Genomic DNA, 20165 nt, shown 5'->3' on the forward strand with positions numbered 1-20165 from the left:
TAAGAATATCATTTTGAATCATTAAAGGGATAGTTCACATGGAAACCAGAGTTTTGTCATCATTTACTGACCTTCATGTCAGTTTGAACCCGTATTATGCTTTTTCACACACACGCATATTCACACAAGGGACAAAAGGCAGAATTAGAGTATCAGAAGCAGGCCACATGACTTGTCTAAGTCTCCTGAAGTCATATGATAGCTGTGTGTGGAGTACAAATGTGAAATTTAAGACGTTATTTACTGAAAATCTTTCTGTGCTCCTCATATTTCACTTGCAGTTGTATTTTTCAAACTTACAAAATACTGTACTTATGGTTTCAGAAGAAATGGAATATAGCACACAAGTCAAACTGACTACTATTCTGTGATACTGGCATCCACTTTTCTCGTTTTCGTTAACAACACAAACATCCCAGAGTTGAATAGTTCAGCTTTAAGAGTTTGTTCCAGTAACTTCAAGGATAAGCAACAGTAACAAACAGTAACTTGAGAATTGCAACACTTTAAGCGTTGTTCTGTCTGTCTTCTTATCTCTCTCCATGTCATTCTTGATATCCTCATGCACCCACAGCCTTATCATTCTCTCTCATTGCTGGCAAATATTAGCCAGAGGGAGAGACAGAGACTAGTAATTTTAAAAGTAAACAGAATGTGTGTTTGATCTCTTTGATGGTACGGCTAAAAATCACTGATCATGTGAGAGTCAGCATCTGAACTACAAACACTTATGTGCTTTCTCTCAGATAACATGCATAAACAAACATAACAATAGGCACACACATATACTAATATGCGTACTCAAACCAGTCAACCATTATGGGTTTTCTATAAATGTCAATACTAATATCTAGAGAACAATATGGCCAACACAAAAAAATGCAGTATAATATTAAACAAGATGTACACTACTGTTGAAAAGGTTAGGGTGTGTATATTTTTCAAATGATCTTTTAAAGTAGTCCCTTATGCTCACCAAGGATACATTTATTTGATAAAAAAAATACAGTTTTACAACCTTTTTCTTTAAATATATTTTACAATTTATTTCTGTGATTTTACAGTAAAGTTCACAGTGTCACAAGATCCTTCAGAAATCATTCTAATATGCAGATTTTGCACGCTAGAAACATTCTATAGTACTATCAGTGTTGTGCTGCTTAATGTTGTTGTGCTTTCCTTCAATTTCTCAAGATTCTTTGATGAATCATTTGTAACATTGTGAATGTTTTCACTGTCAGTGTTCAATCATTAATTTTCACACTAACAGAAGTGTTAAGTTTTATAAAAAAAAACTCACCTCAAACTTTTAAACAGTAGTGTACATGACATTATTACACTTGCTTTTTCTTTAACATTGATTTAGCAAAACTATGCAAGTCTATTTCCCTCATTGAATAAAAATAAAAAATCTAATTGTGACTTTATCTCAGTTTTTCTCACAATTGAGTTTACATCTCGCAATTGACTTTTTTTCCCTCGGAATTGAGATATAAACTTGCATTTGTGAGTTATGAAGTCAGAATTGTGTGATTAGATATATTAGTTAATAAAGTCGCAATTCTGATAGATAAAGAACACACAATTCATATGAGGGTTCATATCTCACAATTACAACTTTTTTTTAAGTTCAAATCTTACAATTGAGACTTTTTTCCTAAAATTGCGGCTTTATCTCTTGCAAATCTGACTTTATAACACACAATTGCAAGTTATGAAGTCAGAGTTGTGAGATATAAATTTTTTTCTAAGAACACAATCTTTCTTACCCTCAAAATTAGACTTTATATCTCGCAATTCTGAGAAGAAAAAAATCTAAATAGCAAGAAAAAGTCAGAATTGTGGGAAAAGGTCAGAATTGCAAGTTTTTATCTCACAATTCTGACTTTATTTCTTGCAATTGTAAAATAAAGAATTGTGACTTTATTTCTCAGAATTGCGACTTTATGACATGCAATTGCAAGTTTATATCTCCCAATTCTAACTTTTATTTCTCAAAGCTTATATCTCACCATTCTGACTTTGTAACACGCAATTGCAAGTTTATATTTCACAATTCTGATAACAAAAAGTGAAAATTGCGAGATATAATCTCGTAACTGCCAGAAAAATTCTGAATTGTAAGATCAGTTGCAACTACATTTTGTAGTGGCAGAAATGGGCTTCAATAGAAAATTAAATCTAAAATAAAACTAATAGCAATATATACATAAATATTAACTTTACTGTATTTAGGGTTGGGTACCGAAACCCGGTGCCAATACGGCACTGGTACCCATATAACCGGTATGTACCGGACCGAAACACAACGCGAATTTCGGTGCCTCATTTCGGTGCCACTTAAGTGTCTGAACTGTCTTTTGAAATATTTGTCTTCTGGTGCTATGACACGGATGTAAGAAGCTTTGATTTGTCAACATGCATGATCGCTAGTTAAATTTAAATACTGCATTCATGGGGTGTCAGAATGATCCGAAAAATTATTTCCTGAATGAGAAAACTCACGTGAACGTCGGAAAGCTTTGATGATACAAATCCAAGACATCTGGCCATTTTCACATTTCAAATTAAAAGCACAAATCGTCGGGAAATGAAACCATCCAAGAAGCACGTGAATTCAGAACCTATCGTTACTCTTGCTCTGACTGCAGCAGGTGGTCTGTCGTTAGCTAACGTTACATTAAACACGTTTAACTTAAAATGCCAAAAACGAAATGTTCTAAAGTATGGCTATATTTCACAAAAAATGATTCAGACAACGCGACATGCAACACATGTTTTACAACAGTTGTGTGTAAAGGGGGAAACACGTCAAACTTAATGAAACATTTGAGGGCACATGGAATAAGCTTGAAAGCAGAGGGATGTACCGTGTTTGACAGTTTGTGAACATCAGCTGGCACTATCAGCAGGGCGCGATTTGCTCTAGTCTATGCATCCCTGCCTCTGCTGAATTATTTGAATTCCCGTTGGGATAAAATATCCCGTGAAGCTCTCCTACGTCCTGATGTAAATCGTCTAAATGAATCAAATGATTCGCGATACACGCATTGAAGTTCTGTTCTCAATAAAATGATTCGCGATCCGATTGGAGCGATTCGAAAGAGTGAATCACTGTGCGTTACTTAATAACCACACGAAGCCAGTCACCATTAACAAAGGGGTTATTATTAAAAGGAAGAAGCAACAAAAAAACGATTAGGAGGATGATTCCTCCCGCATATACATTTGAGTGCAGTTCAAGGGAAATACCCCGAAACCCGAGCCTTAAAGGGACAGACACCCAGACCGTTACAAGTGGTTTACTAATTCGTAAATAGTTTCAAATAGTTTCAAAAAGCTCTGTTTATACTTTGCTCACTTTCTCTATATAATTTATTTGTTGTCTGAAATTAAATCATTACAATTAATAGACCTAACTTACTAAACTTATTTTTTTTAATGAAATTGTGATCACATTAGACAGTTTTTGTATTAAAAACATTTCATGACATGACACGTAACAGATTACACTAACAATTTGGTCACCCTTCCACCTATAGGAAGAGAAAAAAGATTTAGACTAGAATGGAGACAGATCTGAACACTGGGCATGCGCACATCAATCTAACGTTATTTTTATCACAATGTACAACAATAATACTGTTTTATGTATAATAGTAAGGGCTAAGTGTAGGCATTAAAAAAACACAATCTTTTAGGTAGAACAATTAATTTCATTGTTAGTTTCAGGTCAGAGCTGTACCCCTTCTAGCTACAACCCTGCCCCCTGCCCTAGTCTTACCAGGACATGCAATAAGTCAGGAGAGGTGTTCTATTTTGCCAGATAAGGCAAATATGGTAATATTTCTGCAAAAGAATTGCTGAAATTTGAAGCTGTTAAATTATTGTAGTTGGGTTAGGTGGCTTAGATTTTATTGTTGTGTTTTGTATTTACTTATATATTAATGTATACTTTAAACTTTTAATACATTTTTCATTTTAAAGAACCTTTTTTGTCCAATAAAAAGATATTCTTGTGTCATCCACCATTTTGTGGCTTTTTTTAAAAGTATCGGTTCAGGCACCGGTACCGTTTTAAAAGTACCGATTTGGCACCGGTATCGAATAAACCCTAAACGATACCCAACCCTAACTGTATTACAAAGATTTTACACAATACTTACACAAACTTCAGCACAAAATATTCGAAAACTACCTGGGTTATAGACTGGCAAAGTAGTTGGCACATTTTAGAGTAGGGATGTGCACGAGTACTCGATTAATCGATTAATCGAACCCATCAGCAACAATCGAGCATGAAAATGACGATCGATTGGCTCTAAAAATGCATTTTTAAAAATTAAACTACTTTCATTCTTTCTGATTGGTTATGCTGATATTTGGGCGGTTGTCTGATATTTGATTGGTTACGGCTATGAGAAGTTGCGGTCTAGAGACAAGACCAGAGCACAGAGCGAAAATGGCTTCTAAAGCGCGCAGCGATATATCTGACCTAGCTTCAGTTGCCGTTGTTTTAAAGTAACGGGAGAAGCGCATCCACTACTTTATGATTGCCACGTAGTTCAAGCTCACATGCATTTTGTGTAGATAAATACAATTTGTAATATAACATTTACATATTTATGTATAGGCTATGTGATTAATTTTATATACAATGCGTCATGCAGAAAAAGCGCTTCAGCTTCACCTCATGCTGTTATTTCTTTTAAATGTTTACTGTCTACTGTGACGCAAGTGCCCCCCCCCTTGCTTAAACTCCACCCCCAATTAATCGAGTACTCGTTTCTCAAACCTGTGGATTACTCGAAATGAAATATGATCAGAAATGGCCATCCCTATTTTAGACAGGGTTTCTGCAGATATGAACAAGTGAAATTTAAGACTTTTTAAGACCTTTTTAATACCACCTTATATGAAATTTAAGACCGAAACCTGTAATGGAAATAGATATTATATTACATGCATATGTAATATTTAATGTGTTTAATGTAAAAAGTAAACAATTTCATGGCTGTCATAAATTAAATTTATTACTGTGATATACAGTGAACTTTTCATATCAGCAGATACTATTCCACACAAAATATCCCCATAAAAGTACCACTAGAAATATCTGATGTAAAAAAAAAAAAAAAAATTCATCAGTGCTCTATTAGCTTTTACATCTTAAATCTGCATATTTGATTTACCTTTATAAAGGCCTTTTTTTTTCTTTTGAAATGTATGCATTACCTTTGAAATTTATTTTATGAATTATATTATATTAATAAATTCTAAATGGCTGTTAGCAGTGAGATTACACAATTTACACTGCAAAATTAAAAGTGAGATTAATGTTTTAAATACATTTATTGATTTATAAATATATAAATTAGAAATGTTGGGTGTGGAGGCATACTTTTAAACACACTAAACTACCAGCAGGTGGCGGTAAGTCACTTCATGAGCGAGTTATTTCAACTGATTCGAGAAAAACGCTGAATCATAGCAAAACGTTGCTAGGAGAATACTTCTGCTGCGATCCTTGCTTGGAACTATTTTCGTTGGTGAAACAGAACAAAACAGTGAAAATATTTTGTCTAATATGTAAGTAACTACTAGACTAACTACTTGTTTATTGAACTAAAATCAATGTAACATTTATAATTGTCAGAATATTCAGCAAAAAGCTCACTTGATATATTACTGAACTATATCATGTTATAAATAAACTAACGTTATACATTTTAAATTTTTACCTCAGTGTGTTTCTTTAGAGTGCTGTTAACGTTACATTCATTTGTTTTAAAGTATGTCACTAGACCAGAAATACACTATCCATTATCAATTTCTGTTTACGTTGAATGTATTAAAATATAAATCTTTCTTGCCTTTCGATGCTTCGCTAGTTGTTTTTGTCACTTCAGTTTTAATCAGGTGGTTTGTTCGGTCGGGCAAGTAAAAAAAAAAAAAAATGTAAAAGTATCTCGAAGGCTGGCGGTCAGCTAACGTTAGCTTGACCTATATTTATTATTATTATTATTATTATTGAGAACATTATATACAGAAAAAGGTAGTTTGACCTGTATTCTGCTGCTGTGATTCTGTCTGAAGACGCAGTTACTTCCACAGAGGGAGGAAAAAAAAATCTACAGATGTTAGCAACTGGCCTTAGCCAAGCCCTATATTCAGTTTTTTCAAGCTAAGTATCGCTGAACTTGCACTTCCCCATAGCTAAAAAGTTAAATCCATTTTACTTCTGCGGTACAATCCGAGAGAGACTCGCGCCAATAACAGAAAGCTGATTGGCTATTGCATGCTGGTCTCATTTGTAGTTTAAATACAGCAAATTATATTTGGAATAGTGAAATAAAGAACTACAACACCACGGAAACAACAAAAAGATAATTTAAATGAGCTTTAGAGGTAGCGTTACATGGACATCGGAAAAATAAGACCTGTGTAAAATTATTTAAGACCTAGAACAGCGAATTTAAGACTTTTTAAGGCCTAAAATTTAGATTTTTAAATTTTAGACTTTTTAAGACTTTTTAAGACCCCGCGGAAACCCTGTTTAGAGCCCACAAAATTTGGGCATACTTATCAGTTACTACTAGTCTACAATTGTTCTATTGCTAACTCATATGTGTTTGCAAAAGTACAAAGCTATACTATACATTACATACGAATGATAACATACAAATTCAAGCACCCCAGTTTCTAACTCGTCAGGGGGTTTTAAGGAGGTTTGGATAACAAAATCAAAATCCCACTATGCTACAGAGCTGGCTGTTTTTTCTCTCTCTCCCCTTCCTGCTGTAAGCAATCAATCTTGATGTCTCAATGTCCCTCTTTTCCCTGCACTCTCTAAAAACTTTGTCTATCTTTCTGCAGCACTCCATTTTCTCTCTCTCTCTTTCCCTTTAGCCCTTATAAGGTAGTATGGATAGTGTGGATCTGTCTAGCTCTATGCCTGTAGATTTAACCCCTTGCTGGCAGCTAGAGGATTACTTAGAATGAAAGAGCATGAATGAAATATACAATACCAAAGATAGTTATTTACTCAAAACATACCCACTTCTTCCACTTTCTAGAAACTTTACAAAAGCATTGCAACTGCTGCAAATTATCTGCAAAAGTATGTTTGTGTGCATGATATGAACATTAGAGGCAAGGTCAGCACTAGCTGTGATTAGACAGGGCCATCCGTCTGCTTAATCTGCACCCTGACTGGACAAGGTCACTGTCTGTTCTTTCAACTCCTCTCTGATTGGCCGATACGGTATTATGTGGTTCTAGCTGAAGGTCAAGGCACGAATTGGTTACTCTCCTGTCCCAATGACCTCCTCTCCTTGAGCCACGAGCACTTATCAGACTGACGTGCAAACATCTTAAAAAGACTGAGGAGAAAACTTGTTTGTGTGTGGAGTTGTCTATTAACATGCACAGGGGTTTCAGGACAATGGTTCCCACTCGACTGAGTGGGAAAAAGAGAGGAAATTACAGATTAGATTTAATAGGAGACTAAAATAATGTGGGCAACAATGACGATAATGTGCAGGGTTTCCACATCCTGCTTAACCTTTGGCCTTACCCATGATGCCTTGAGAAGAAACAGCTCTGAAGCACTGGTGGATTTGTGCCATAAGGGTAATATCACAATCTGAACTCTCATAGCCATATAACTCCATCTGTACTTATTTTCTACCAGCGCAGCACTTAAAATGCAGAAATAATGTGATAACCCTAAAGTCTATGACCGGCTACTGAGATAATAACACTTCATAAGCTCTTACCACCACACTATAATGCTGCTTCTGAAATCAATGACCAGGGTGGGAAGAACAAACAGGGCCAGGGTAGTCTGTCACCCTCTTGTTGATAGATATATAAAGGGGAAGTGCTGAAGTCCAGACTGTTATCACAACCTCAGATATGACAAATAAGAGATACAGACACACCCAGGCATACAAAACACACACACAAACAATACACACATAGACAAGAAAACAGGTACTGAAGCACTCTGACAAGACAAAAAGCTAGCAGTTGGTGTGTGTGTGTGTGTGTGTGTGTGTGCGTGAAAGGTCCTGTAGTAAAGGCAAAAACATGTATTATTTAATTTTTCCTTTCTGAAATCTAAATACAGCATAAAAAGTGTAGTACCAATGCTCTTCATATTATTCCTCATGTTTTCTTAGTGAACAGCAAAAAGCACAGTGAATCCAAACCAGACAAACCAGTTAAGTCAATGTAACCTGTGTACTTGCTTATGCAAGATAAAAAAATATATATATAAATGTATGTATGGGCCATTCTACTGAATCCAAAGTAATTTGGAAACGAATTGAAAATAATACATTTTTTGATTAATTTTCCAAATAATTAGTATGTATGCAAATTGTATAATATCCAAAGTGCACTTTTCTAGTAATCTGTGTAGTTAATTTTCATTATTGTATTTTCAGAAAGTTTTGGAATATTTGTCATCTCCCCATATTTGTCACTACTGAAACAGTAATAATAATTGAATTAGAAGTGTTATATTGACCTATTAAGATTTTACTTACATCTACAGTGTAAATATATATTTTTTGTTGTTAAAAAAAAAAATTCAGAGGTAAATCAACAACAATTACATTTTCAACATTACATTTCAAATGTGATTTATTAGACTTGTATTTTGAATCCAATTTTTCTTTTTAAAAGGCAAAAAGTTGAACATACTGATTTCAAAGTTAAGGATTCAGCAGTTTGAATATACACTGAACCGAAAAATATCATAACATCTTAGTTGGCAATTAGGTATACTTTATTTTTGACAAAACATGCCATGTTTCGGTAGTGACTGCACATTTTCGGTAGTGACAGTATTGTTTTGGTAGCGAGTAGCGACCACATCACATTACAGAATTTTAACTTGCATACTAAAACACTACTAAAACATACTAAAATACAAAGAAATTGCATAACTGTAAGAAAAATGGTTTATTTCCCCAATTATGAGGACCCTTTTGTACTACCAAAACAATGATGACTTTTCAGTCATGACAATTTTAGATACTTCTAAACCAAGCTTAAAGATGCTAATCAGTGTGTATGTTTCATGCACCAAAAGAAGTATATAGTGCAACAATTCCTAATGTCAGTTTTATTGTAGTCTGTCTTTTTAACACTTATTTAGCTGCTTTATTGTTTAGTTTTGACAAACTGCAAAACATGGTTTTGACACTGTAAAGGTCATAAAAACCTAAGCTAAACCACATCATGGTTGTGACGACATACTAACTGCCTGAAAAAATTACAGTTCCCTTTTTCAAGGTTTAGTTCTGTATATTACCGTAATGTGAAAAAGGTTCACACTCACTATTGAGTTTCAGATGATGCAATAACAACATTACAGCTTGTGTCCTATCAATTCACACTGACAACAGACAACCCAGCAGTGATGAGGAGCACAAACAGGTTCTTTGACTCAGTTAGAGTATTTGCAGGTGGCTGTGTTTTGTGAGTAGAAACTCTGAGTCCATAAAACAGCAGACTGCTCTGTTCCACTCTATTTATCCTGCTTAAAACAAAGAGTACCCTCTCCTCCACACAGAGGATCTAAAACACACAAGCTATGCTCTTGTACTTCACACATTAAAGTCATTTGACTTTAATTTATTAAAAGATCTTTTCTAATGGCAACTAAATTGTATACATATACATATGTATTATTTATTATAAAAACGTCAGACAAAAATCATCTGTAACAACTATAGGCCAATCAGAAATGTTTGCTACCTGTCAATTTCATGCATTCAGGTTTGGGGTTTTGTAAAAAGGCCATGTGGTTTAAGGGGTGTTGCTGTTCTAATTCAGTTTCTAAGTCTGGCGGAAGTTAGCAGAACATCTGAAACTACTTACAGCTCTTCTTCGATTCAACTCTTCGCCCAGTCGTGCATCTAAATTCTCACAGAAAGCAACAATATTTAAGTATGCAAGCCTGGAGGAGCAAGTCGAATTTATCCAAACTTCCTGCATGGCACATCGCCAGTTCTATAGTGATGATGTGCAGATGTTTTCATGACAGCATGACGCAAAGAAAGAAGGATCAAGGTGGGATGGTCCTCAATGCTTCAACCGTGCCCCAGCATGCTTTGGATTCCACAGTTCACTGAAGCTCAGCTGTGGAACAACACATTTCTCACGCAGAAGCCATCCTGCCCTCTTTTCCTTCATTCTCTTCTGTATGCTGTTCAGTCAAAGCCTGCAATACTGATTGGATTTGCTGACGAGCAAATTAACTGAATCATATAAGCTGTATGTATACGAATTTGAAACATGAATACATTTTCAGATATAGCACATCTGCCACCTTGGCACTGTCCTTTCATCCAGATGTTCTCTGCCCAATGACGTACTACAACAACTGTAAAAACAATCGACTTGTGTGTTGTCAAATAACAACAACAACCTTCTCAGTAACTGCACTTGAAAAAGAACCATTGAGCTCAGATTTCAACCTTTTTTAAATTCTCAACTTTACGAATCCAACAGCTTTTCTGCTTCCCATGGCATTATGGGAAATTAAACTAGCGGCACACCTCAGAATCTCATCCGATGCGGTATAGGAGTGTGCGATATGGACAAAAAATTATATCTTGATATTTATAGGGATCTTTTCCATAACGATAAATACACAATATTTTGCTGAATAAGTTTTTGTCCTGATACCTTTGCTGGTTCAGGCCTGTTATGGATAAATAAATGACACTGAAACAGTCAGTATAGGTGAGGCAAGTTCCTGTATTAAAGAGTGCTTCATTTAAAACGGCTGATTCATTTAGAAACAAAGCAAGTGGCTGCCTTTACGAATGCATCATTGAATCATTGACTCAAATGATTCATTCAAAAACTGATTCATTTCAGAAGTAAAAGCACACTGCAGTGTTGTTTCTCCGAGATGCACAAATGTTCTAATCTGGCTTTGACTGGCATTGTTTTCAGCGGTGAAACTGAAAAAAGCCAAAATTGTGTCTAAAATGTACAGTAACTTTCCCAATATGAACTTGTATAAAATTACTTTCACATTTACTGTCACACTCACATGCTAATATATGACTACACTTAGACCCTAATATTTATGGCTGTTGATTGTGTGATATTAGGCTACTTAACGATAAACATAAATCCAAACAGATATTTTCGCTTTCATAACTTGAATTATAGAGGCATTACCTGCATTAAACAAGCTTCATCACAGTGAATGGTTTTGGACTCTCAAGACGTGTTTTTGTTTGTTTAATGCAAAGTGAGTGACTTACTCGATAATGTCAGCGCACATATCGTTGAAACAACAATTACGATATTATTACAGATGATAAACATTGCGCACCCAGTGTTTTAGCATTGCAGTGTTTCACTCAGCACTGTTTGCTTAATAAATGCACTTGTCTTTTTAAAATGTCACATAAATGCTTTAGTCCAGCAGAATCCTTTGAACATTTGATTACATATTGTGTCAAGCATAGTGTTTTTACGACACGTTATCAATCGCGCCATAATGACAGCACTGAATGTAAACAATGCCACTGAATCGAACAGAACTTGCGTGTTTTGCTGATTATTTCTGCTAAAAATGCTCAATTCCCATGTTTTGAGCTGTACTAATCGTTCAGACGAGGAAAAACATTTACCCCCGGTTTCACAGACGAGGCTTAAGCCTAGTTCTAGACTAAATTGTAAGTCTGAGCTGTTTCAACTGAAAAAAAACTTGCACTGACTGGTCTTAAAATATATCAGTGCCTTTATTTTGTCTCAAAATGCACAACAGTAATGTTTTTGTCTAAGCGTGTTTATAAAAAAAAAAAAAAAAAATCACTTAAATGTGCTAATTGAACCATGGCCTAATCCTGGTTTAGTCTAAGCCCTGTCTGTGAAACCGGGCCTTAGCGTACTTTAGACTGCCAAACGTTATAACAAATCAAGGAGAAGAGTGCAAAAAAACTATATGAGGAACGAAAGGCTTTTGTGGTTGGCCAAACTGAACCAGGATTTCCAGGGCAAGAATCTTGACAACATTTATGTTTGTTCTTATCATTTCCTGTCAGGTATATGAAATTAGGCTAATATCTTAATTAATACTGCTCATATGTATCTTTACCACTTATTAACTTTAGTTTATCAAACTATTGCGCCCTTTCCTGCTTACTAAGTCTAAGTCTTCTCTATATGATTTAGCAGCTTTTTTGATATCCGAGTATCACCAGTATGGCCATGCATCTGGGTGCCTGACCAAATCATGACGCAAGTGCAAACCCTCTACTTGGACAAAGCAGTTTGAATATAACCGTGCATGTAAATGTACTTACTGTTACATATTCTAATACTGCTTTTTGCATACTAGAACGTGAGAGGAGACTGGTGTACCTGCTCAAATCTAAACCACTGAAAGTGCACATAATCTGAGTGATCTGAGATCAGATTTAGCACACAGATAGACATGGGTGTCCTAATTTCATTTAGCAAAAGCTTATGAAAACAATTACATAATTAAATATTAAAAACAGTCATTGTAAACAAGCCATAATCCAGTCAGTCATCGGCAGGCATTGCATATTATGCGGCTTGATGAAATATGATTAAGCGATTTGGGCAGGTGTTATAATCCCTGGATCCATTTCCGCACCTCTTCCTAACTGTTCTCTACGGCCCAGGTTTCTCTCAATGGATGAATTCACAACTGCTGACTTAAGAAATGTCTGCCAGTGAAATCAGCTTGGTTTCCACTAGGAAAGCGCAGCTGCTCGCTCTGCACTACATGAAAGGAAAGAGGCACTGCTTTGATGTGAGAGAGCGCACCTCTCTCTCCATTATAAAAAATCCCTGTTAGCATTCTCAATGGCCAGCCTGCATCCATTCATACAAGCAAATCATACTGCACGAATTGGCCAACATCGACACACACATCACAATTGTCTCTATTCAAAAACGAAAATGCATAAATATTAATGCAAATCCATTAAGTGTGCATTCTAGCTCTTCTTAATTCTGCATGCGTCGCGGGTAACCGGGGATGCCACTTGTCACTCTGTCAATCATGAGCTCAAGCGACTGCCATGGAAACAGCCTAGGCTATTCATCACGTTACCCATCACAAGGAAAATCTGACACCCTTGTTAGCCGTGCAAACACACTAAAAAATATCATCTTTTACAGGCGCATTTAATAAAGAGGCACTCACGCTCAAAGTCTGAGTCATCGTCCTCGTCATCCTCGTCGCCGTTCGACTCTGTCTGCATCGGCTCGCCATCAAACATCACTCCCTTCCCCCCGGTTTTGCCGGCGGAGGCGGCCCCGGACCCGTCCTGGCTCCTGGTGTCCCGCAGGCGGGTGAAATACTGCACGGCAAACTCCACCAGGTCCGGCGGCCTCTGGCGCAGCACCTCCACGGTGTAGCCTTGAAGCAGCTCCGTCAGCCCGTTTGGAATCTCAATACTCATGTCTAAACAGTAGTAGGGGGTTTGTGCAGATTTCTGCCCTGTTCTAAATGGCTCCTGAACTATGGTACAAAAATATAAATCAAGTCTTTCCCGTATCAGTGCATGCAGCGGGGTTGCAGCGCTAGAAAGCTCGCAAGGGACTTAGTTAATTTTGGTAGCAAAGGTCAGCTGAAACCAGCCCAACACATAAGATTCTTCGGTTTTTGTTTCCCAAGGTGGGAATTAATCAGGGCCGAGTAACGTTAGTAGATTATAAAGGCTGACAGCTCTGTTTCCTCCTCCTGCTCAGTAGATCTCTTGGCTGTGCGTTGAAGCAGTGACTTTGAATTAAAATCGTTCCTCTATTGTGTCGTATGGTACAAAGCAAGCGATGAATAGGAGTCAAAAAGTGCAGTTAATAAGATTAGAAGCTGATTAAACCCAGGCTGAGAGTTAGCGATGCAGCTATCTGAGTTAGCAGACGAGGCCTTGCTTCTGCACAAAGCGTGTTTAGTTTTTTTATATGCGACGTTTTGTTGTCTAACACCTTGATAACGGATATGCACTAAAGAATAAGCCAGTCGCGTTTAAGAATAAACTCAATATATGTAACGTTAAATTCAGAGAACTGTTGATATGTTGTGTGACAGCTCCGTCTGTCTATATCGCCAGCGCACAGATCCAGTCTCTCTCTTCTCAGTTTTTTCCTCCTAGGATTCCCTGTTTTGTTGGTCGGCAGGTGTTTTAGAGGAGTGTGGGTGACGGGCTCTACCGGGGAGGTAACGTTAGCTGTGTCGTCGCCGGGGGCTCGACAAGGAGTGAGGCCGCGCCGGGGTGAGTGTGCAGGCGGCCCGGCGCTGACAGGGACCGGACAGAAGGGAGACAGAACAGGCCTTCTGGTCTTCGGAAACAGGGACAAGTGTCAGCTGTCACCGAAAAGCAAGAAACGGCGCCCACGGAGACGACGACACCGGTACTTGCGCGCCTCCAATCACGAAACTGCTACGAAACCCCTCGGTAAACTCCAAATCTCTGAGAGAGAGCTGCAGATATTCGCGTCGCCTGTCGTTGTCAGAGCCGCGGTCCGGAATTGATATGTGTCTGAACGTCGAGTAAAACAAATCTCGCCATGTATAAGCTGAAATATTCTCGTTTTTTCCTGTAAGAACAGACCGTTGGTGCCTCCTCACGAGGCGCGCACTCTCTCCTTCTCCACCGCGCGAGCCGCTGAGCCTCGGGGGCGCGGTCACAGAGTTCGAGAGCGAGCCAGAACGTCAAGTCCTGACGGACGTCGGGGTTGACCAATCGCAGAGTAGCGAGAGGCAGTAGCCCCGCCCACTTTTAAGAGAGTGTGTGAGATTTAGGAAGTGGGTGAAGATGAGTTGATCGCCGAGGCTGTAGTAGGGGGCTCAGAGCCAAATTCTGATCTCAAGCAGAGCTGGGGGTTGAGAAATATACGGAAACAACCTCTCCGAAATACAAGTAATAAGTATAACTTTAAAAAAAGCCCCACGGTGGAGCTGTCCTCCACGAAACCTCCATTATACGACTTATCAAGTCATTGTTATATATACAACCGTATAATGTCAATTATTAACCTTTATGATCAAAAATAAAAGCTGATTAATTGATTGGGGCTGATTAGCAAACACAAAAGCGAGGGTAAAATCTAACTGTCGATTCCTAGAAGGGCTCCAAGGAGTAGGCTAAATGATCTCACAGTGAAACACAATTACGCCAAAAGAGAAGGAGTTCCCTGTCAGTAAATATAGAGCAGTCGATCTATTCTCGGGTCTTCATTCAGGTCGCAGGTAAAGCCGTTGCCATGGCCACACAGAACCTACCTTTAAATCCTCCAGTCATTTTCCTCGAGGTACCCCTTGCGCCCCCTGCCGGGTAAAAATAGCTCATCTTGACATGAGGATTTCCTCTGGTCTTAAAGGCATAGTTCACCCCAAAATGAGAATTGTCACTATTTAATCACCAATATGTTGTTTCAAACCTGATTTTTTTCTTCTTCTTCTTCTGTGGAACACAAAAAAGAGACGTTAGTCTCAGTCGCCATTTAAGGTGTAAGTGTATTGTGACTCTTCATAATATGATTAAAGGAATAATAAAGGGATAGTTTACTCAAAAATGAAAATTCTGTCATTAACTCACCCTCATGTCGTTCCAAACCCATTAGACATTCATTCATCTTTGGAACACAAATTAAGGTATTTTGGAACACTAGTATTTTCACCAGCTAAAAATGGGTTTAAGTCAGTTATATCTTTTGTTGTGTCAGTGGGAAACATCAGTTTACATTCCAAACATACATTTTGCCATTATTTGTAATAATCCAGTGAGATATTTGTTTGCACAAGGTGTCTGACAACAGCCAGTGCAGAGATCTCCACACAGAGATCTGGAATGAAATGAAGAAACAGAACAAACTGAGACTAAATCCAGAAGAACAGTGCCAATGTCTCCGAGATGCTTTAAGAGACCTACCTGCAAAGCTACAGTACTGTTAAAAGTTTTAGGCACTTGTGTAAAAAGGCTGTAAAATGAGGATGCTGTCAAAAAAAAAAAGTCATAAATAGATTTTCTTTATCAACTTCTATAAACTAAATTAAATCAACATTTGGTGTGACCATCCTTAATGTTTAAAGCAGCTTTTGCCATAGGTGCACCTGCGCATAATTTTTCAGGTAGCTTCGCAGGTAGATTTCTTAAAGTATCTTGGAGACATTGCCACAGTTCTTCTGGATTTAGTCTGTCTCAGTTTGTTGTGTTTCTTCATGTCATTCCAGACAAACTGGATGATGATGATGAGATCTGATCTCTGTGTGGAGCACTGGCTGCTGTCAGACTCCTTGTGCAAACAAAAACCTCAATGGATTATACAATTAATGGCAAAATAAATGTTTGTAAATGTAAACTGATATTTCATACTGGCACACTACAGCAAAAGATAGAAATAACAAAAGCTGGTGAAAATACTAGTGTTCTACTAATTTTGGCCCCCACTGGATATTTAATTTGAAAGAAAAAGTCAGTTACCTCTAGGCCTCCCTGACAGTTGAAAGACTGACACTAAAAGCACAAGCCTGTTGCCTGGGAGAAACTGGGACAGAGGTGCACCAAGGGAAACATGCCCACTGGAATAATAGATGTGTGACATCAAAGGACAGTTTTCTAGAACAAATCAGAGTGTAATTTGGTTTTTCACTATCAACTTACTAAAAACGATCCTTATAATGAATTTTCACTGGAGACTATTTAAACTATTTTTCCAGGCATGATTAATTCTGGCACTCACATCAAGACCAAACCACAAATCTCTGTTGCATTGGATAGGAGCTTTTTTTTTTTTTTTTACATGCTAGGGGGTTTCTGACGCTTAATTAGAACTTATGACCATGACCCAAGTCATCGCACATCACTGGGGTGGGATCATCTGTTAATATTCATGAGAAGCCAAAGGCACACAATCAATCAAATCAATCAATCCATCAAATAAAAGTCAAAAGTTGCAGGATCTGCAAAATGTAAATTATTTTACCAAAATAAAAGGGATAATACAAAATGCATGTTGTTTTTATTTAGTACTGACCTGAATAAGATATTTCTTATTCAAAAAATGTTTAAATGTAGTCCACAAGAGAAAATAATAGTTGAATTCATAAAAATGGCCCTGTTAAAAAGTTTAGATACACTTGATTCTTAAAACAGTGTTGTTAGCTAAATAATCCACACCTGTGTTTTTTTTTTTTTTTTTTTGAGATCCATCTTTTCACAATGAGGACAACTAAGGGACTCATATGCAACTATTACAGAGGGTCGAATGCTTACTGATGCTTCAGGGAAAAAAAAGCGATGCACTAAGAGCCAGGGGTGTAAACTTTTGAACGGAATGAGCATGTGTACATTTTTGTTATTTTGCCTAAATATCCTTGCATCCTTTTTCCTTCTGAAGCATCAGTGAGCATGTGAACCTTCTGTAATAGTTGCATATGAGTCCCTCAGTTGACTTCAGGATTTTTCTGAAGAACAGCAGGCAGTTTAACTCTTCTGGACAAAAAAAAAAAAAAAAAAAACAGTTGTGGATCATTCAGGTAAGAACACAGTATTAAGAATCAAGTGTATGTAAACTTTTGAATGGGGTCATTTTTTTAAATTCAACTATTATTTTCTCTTGTGGACTTTATGTAAACGTCTTTAATGTGAAATATCTTATTCAGGTCAGTACTAAAATAAAAAAATACATGCATTTTGTATGATTTTTGTAATATTTTGGTAAAATATTTAACATTTAGCAGATTCTGCAAGGTGTATGTAAACTTTTGACCAACTGTATTCTGATACAAGCAAAATTCTACTGTATTGGGATCAGTCTGAATAATAAAAAAATCCACAGAAACCTTATAATTTAGCATTTCAAATTTATTATTTTACAGACTTTACAATTCAGAGATTATTAACTGGCCATACTGAGAATTATTTAAGTCACATTATAGCTTTAACTTCTGTGTTTAATATATTACAATATTTAAGCAAGAATTCAGAACCTTTTTATAATAAATGTGCCATTCACTAGGACAGCAGTGCAACTGTAGGAGAGGATTTTAGATGCCATAGTAAAGGCAAGCAACTCAAATGGACAATTTGAATCCAAATGAATCATGCATTATTGCCCATTGTAAAGATAATGTCCTTGAGAATATTAGACGCTCCTCCAATCACAGTGCTCCTAGTACTTCCACCTCAGGAAGATTTTATAACAGTTACAGTCACAGAGGATTATCACAGATAAAGATTTAGTTATTTTACACATTTTCATAAGTTGTGTTACTTACATTTCATTTCATATGATCCATTTCAAAAGACTGTGAGACGTATACTTAATAAAACGCTTTACGTGTGAAACAAACATCCAAGCTATAGTTGCTCTCTACATATTCTCTCAACAAGCATGCACACTATTTACAATCTTGTGCTGGAAATTTCATTTCTGCTTACATCACAAATAGCAGTGTTATAACTGTGTAATAACAGTGTAATAAATCAGACCGCTCAATCTAAAAAAATCAGCTAGAGAAAGTTTTTGCTTGTTGCTTCCGTTAAAAATGTGCCACATTCAGTAAAACCTTCATTGATCTACATTCATTGATAAAATGCCTGTCTCTGTAACAAAACTCTCCTTCATTTGAATCAAAACAGTCGTGTTAAATGTTAAGCTGGTGTGAACGACTGACCTTTTACAATTTCGTGTTGTTTTAGAGCTACAAACCCCATACGCACCCTGAGGTCTACAATGAGGCCAAAAGCTATTGTGAACATATTAGAATTTAAACAGTAACATGTATTAATAATAAAGTAGTCAAAATAACTAAAGGCTTGTAAAAATAAAGGAACAAGATATTACAATTCCCATTAGGAAGAATCAGCAGTAAATAAGTTTCATATTAAAGAAGTTAACTTTCATTTTACTCACCCCCTTGTCGTCCAAGATGTTCATGTCTTTCTTTCTTCAGTCGTGAAGAAATTATGTTTTTGCGGAAAACATTATTTCCCTCCACATAGTGGACTTCTATGGTGCCCCCGAGTTCAAACTTCCAAAACGCAGTTTAAATGCAGCTTAAAAGGGCTTTAATTGATCCCAGCCGAGGAAGAAGGGTTATTTTCGGTTATTTTCTTAAAAAAAAAAAAATACAATTTATCTACTTTTTAACCTCAAATGCTTGTCTTGTCTAGCTCTGCGTGTATTCTGGTTCATGACAGTTAGGGTCGGTTGAAAAACTCAAAAGAAAATCAAAAGAATCTAATTTTCTTCTCGAATTTCAAAATCATCCAACATCGCTGTTTTTTTTGTGAAGCGTGTTTGATATTTGCACATTCATTTTGTAGGTCGATACTTCTGCAGCGATGTAGGATGATTTTGAAGTTGGGAGAGAAAATGAGATGAGAGTTTTTCGATGTAGCCTAACTGTCTTGAACTGGAATGCACAGAGTTGACGCAGAGCTAGACAAGGCGAGCATTTGAGGCTAAAAAGCATATTAATAGTCAATTTTTTAACCCATCTGCCTTGGCTGGGATCATTTAGAGCACTTTGAAGCTGCATTTAAACTGCATTTGGAAGGCACTGTAGAAGCTCACTATATGGAGAGAAATCCTGAAATGTTCTCCTCAAAAAACATAATTACTTTAAGACTATAGAAAGTAAGACATGAACATCTTGGATGACAAGGGGGTGAGTAAATTATCTGTACATTTTTGTTCTGGAAGTGAACTTCTCCTTTAAGCAAATCCAACTGCAGAATAGCTACTTCCTCATTTATTCAACAGTCTGAGGTGTTGGAAACAGTCAAACCACAACAAGAATATTTAGAACAAACCCCAAAACCTTTCTGATTCTCCTTATTGTGGGTATATATAGTGTACATATGGGAATCTGTGGGATCTCCTGCATAGATGTGTCTGTAGAGACCGTCTAACTGATCTCTCCGAGTGCAATATTAAATTTGCCCAGCGGACATTTTGCTCTCTGAATGTCTCAAATCATTACCATATTGTCATTCTGTAGGTTCAGTTTTTCTGCCAAGCCATAAGCAATATAAGGTTGAGTTGCCTTGGTAACTGTGCTTACAGAAGACGGCAGTAACGCTGTTGTCCAGCGGGGGCAGCACTGCACCTCATATGAGCAGTGGACATCACAAAGAGCAAATTGCAGC

The 20165-nt window shown here is 37.0% G+C and overlaps 1 protein-coding gene across 1 annotated transcript in view; it reads right to left on the reverse strand.

Annotated features, from left to right (window-relative positions):
• The window catches only part of prkar2aa (protein kinase, cAMP-dependent, regulatory, type II, alpha A), a 29394-nt gene extending 14707 nt beyond the window's left edge, over nucleotides 1-14687 (reverse strand). The window contains exons 1-2 of the mRNA XM_073819471.1: nucleotides 13207-14687; nucleotides 7046-7068 (exon numbers count right to left, since the gene is read on the reverse strand). Of these exons, the coding sequence (XP_073675572.1) occupies nucleotides 7046-7068; nucleotides 13207-13469 (286 nt within the window). The 5' untranslated portion in view covers nucleotides 13470-14687. The remainder of the gene's footprint in view (nucleotides 1-7045; nucleotides 7069-13206) is intronic.
• Between the last annotated feature and the right edge of the window lie 5478 nt (nucleotides 14688-20165).

The sequence above is a fragment of the Garra rufa genome, chromosome 15, assembly GCF_049309525.1.
Source record: "Garra rufa chromosome 15, GarRuf1.0, whole genome shotgun sequence".
In the NCBI taxonomy this organism is placed as follows: Eukaryota; Metazoa; Chordata; class Actinopteri; order Cypriniformes; family Cyprinidae; genus Garra; species Garra rufa.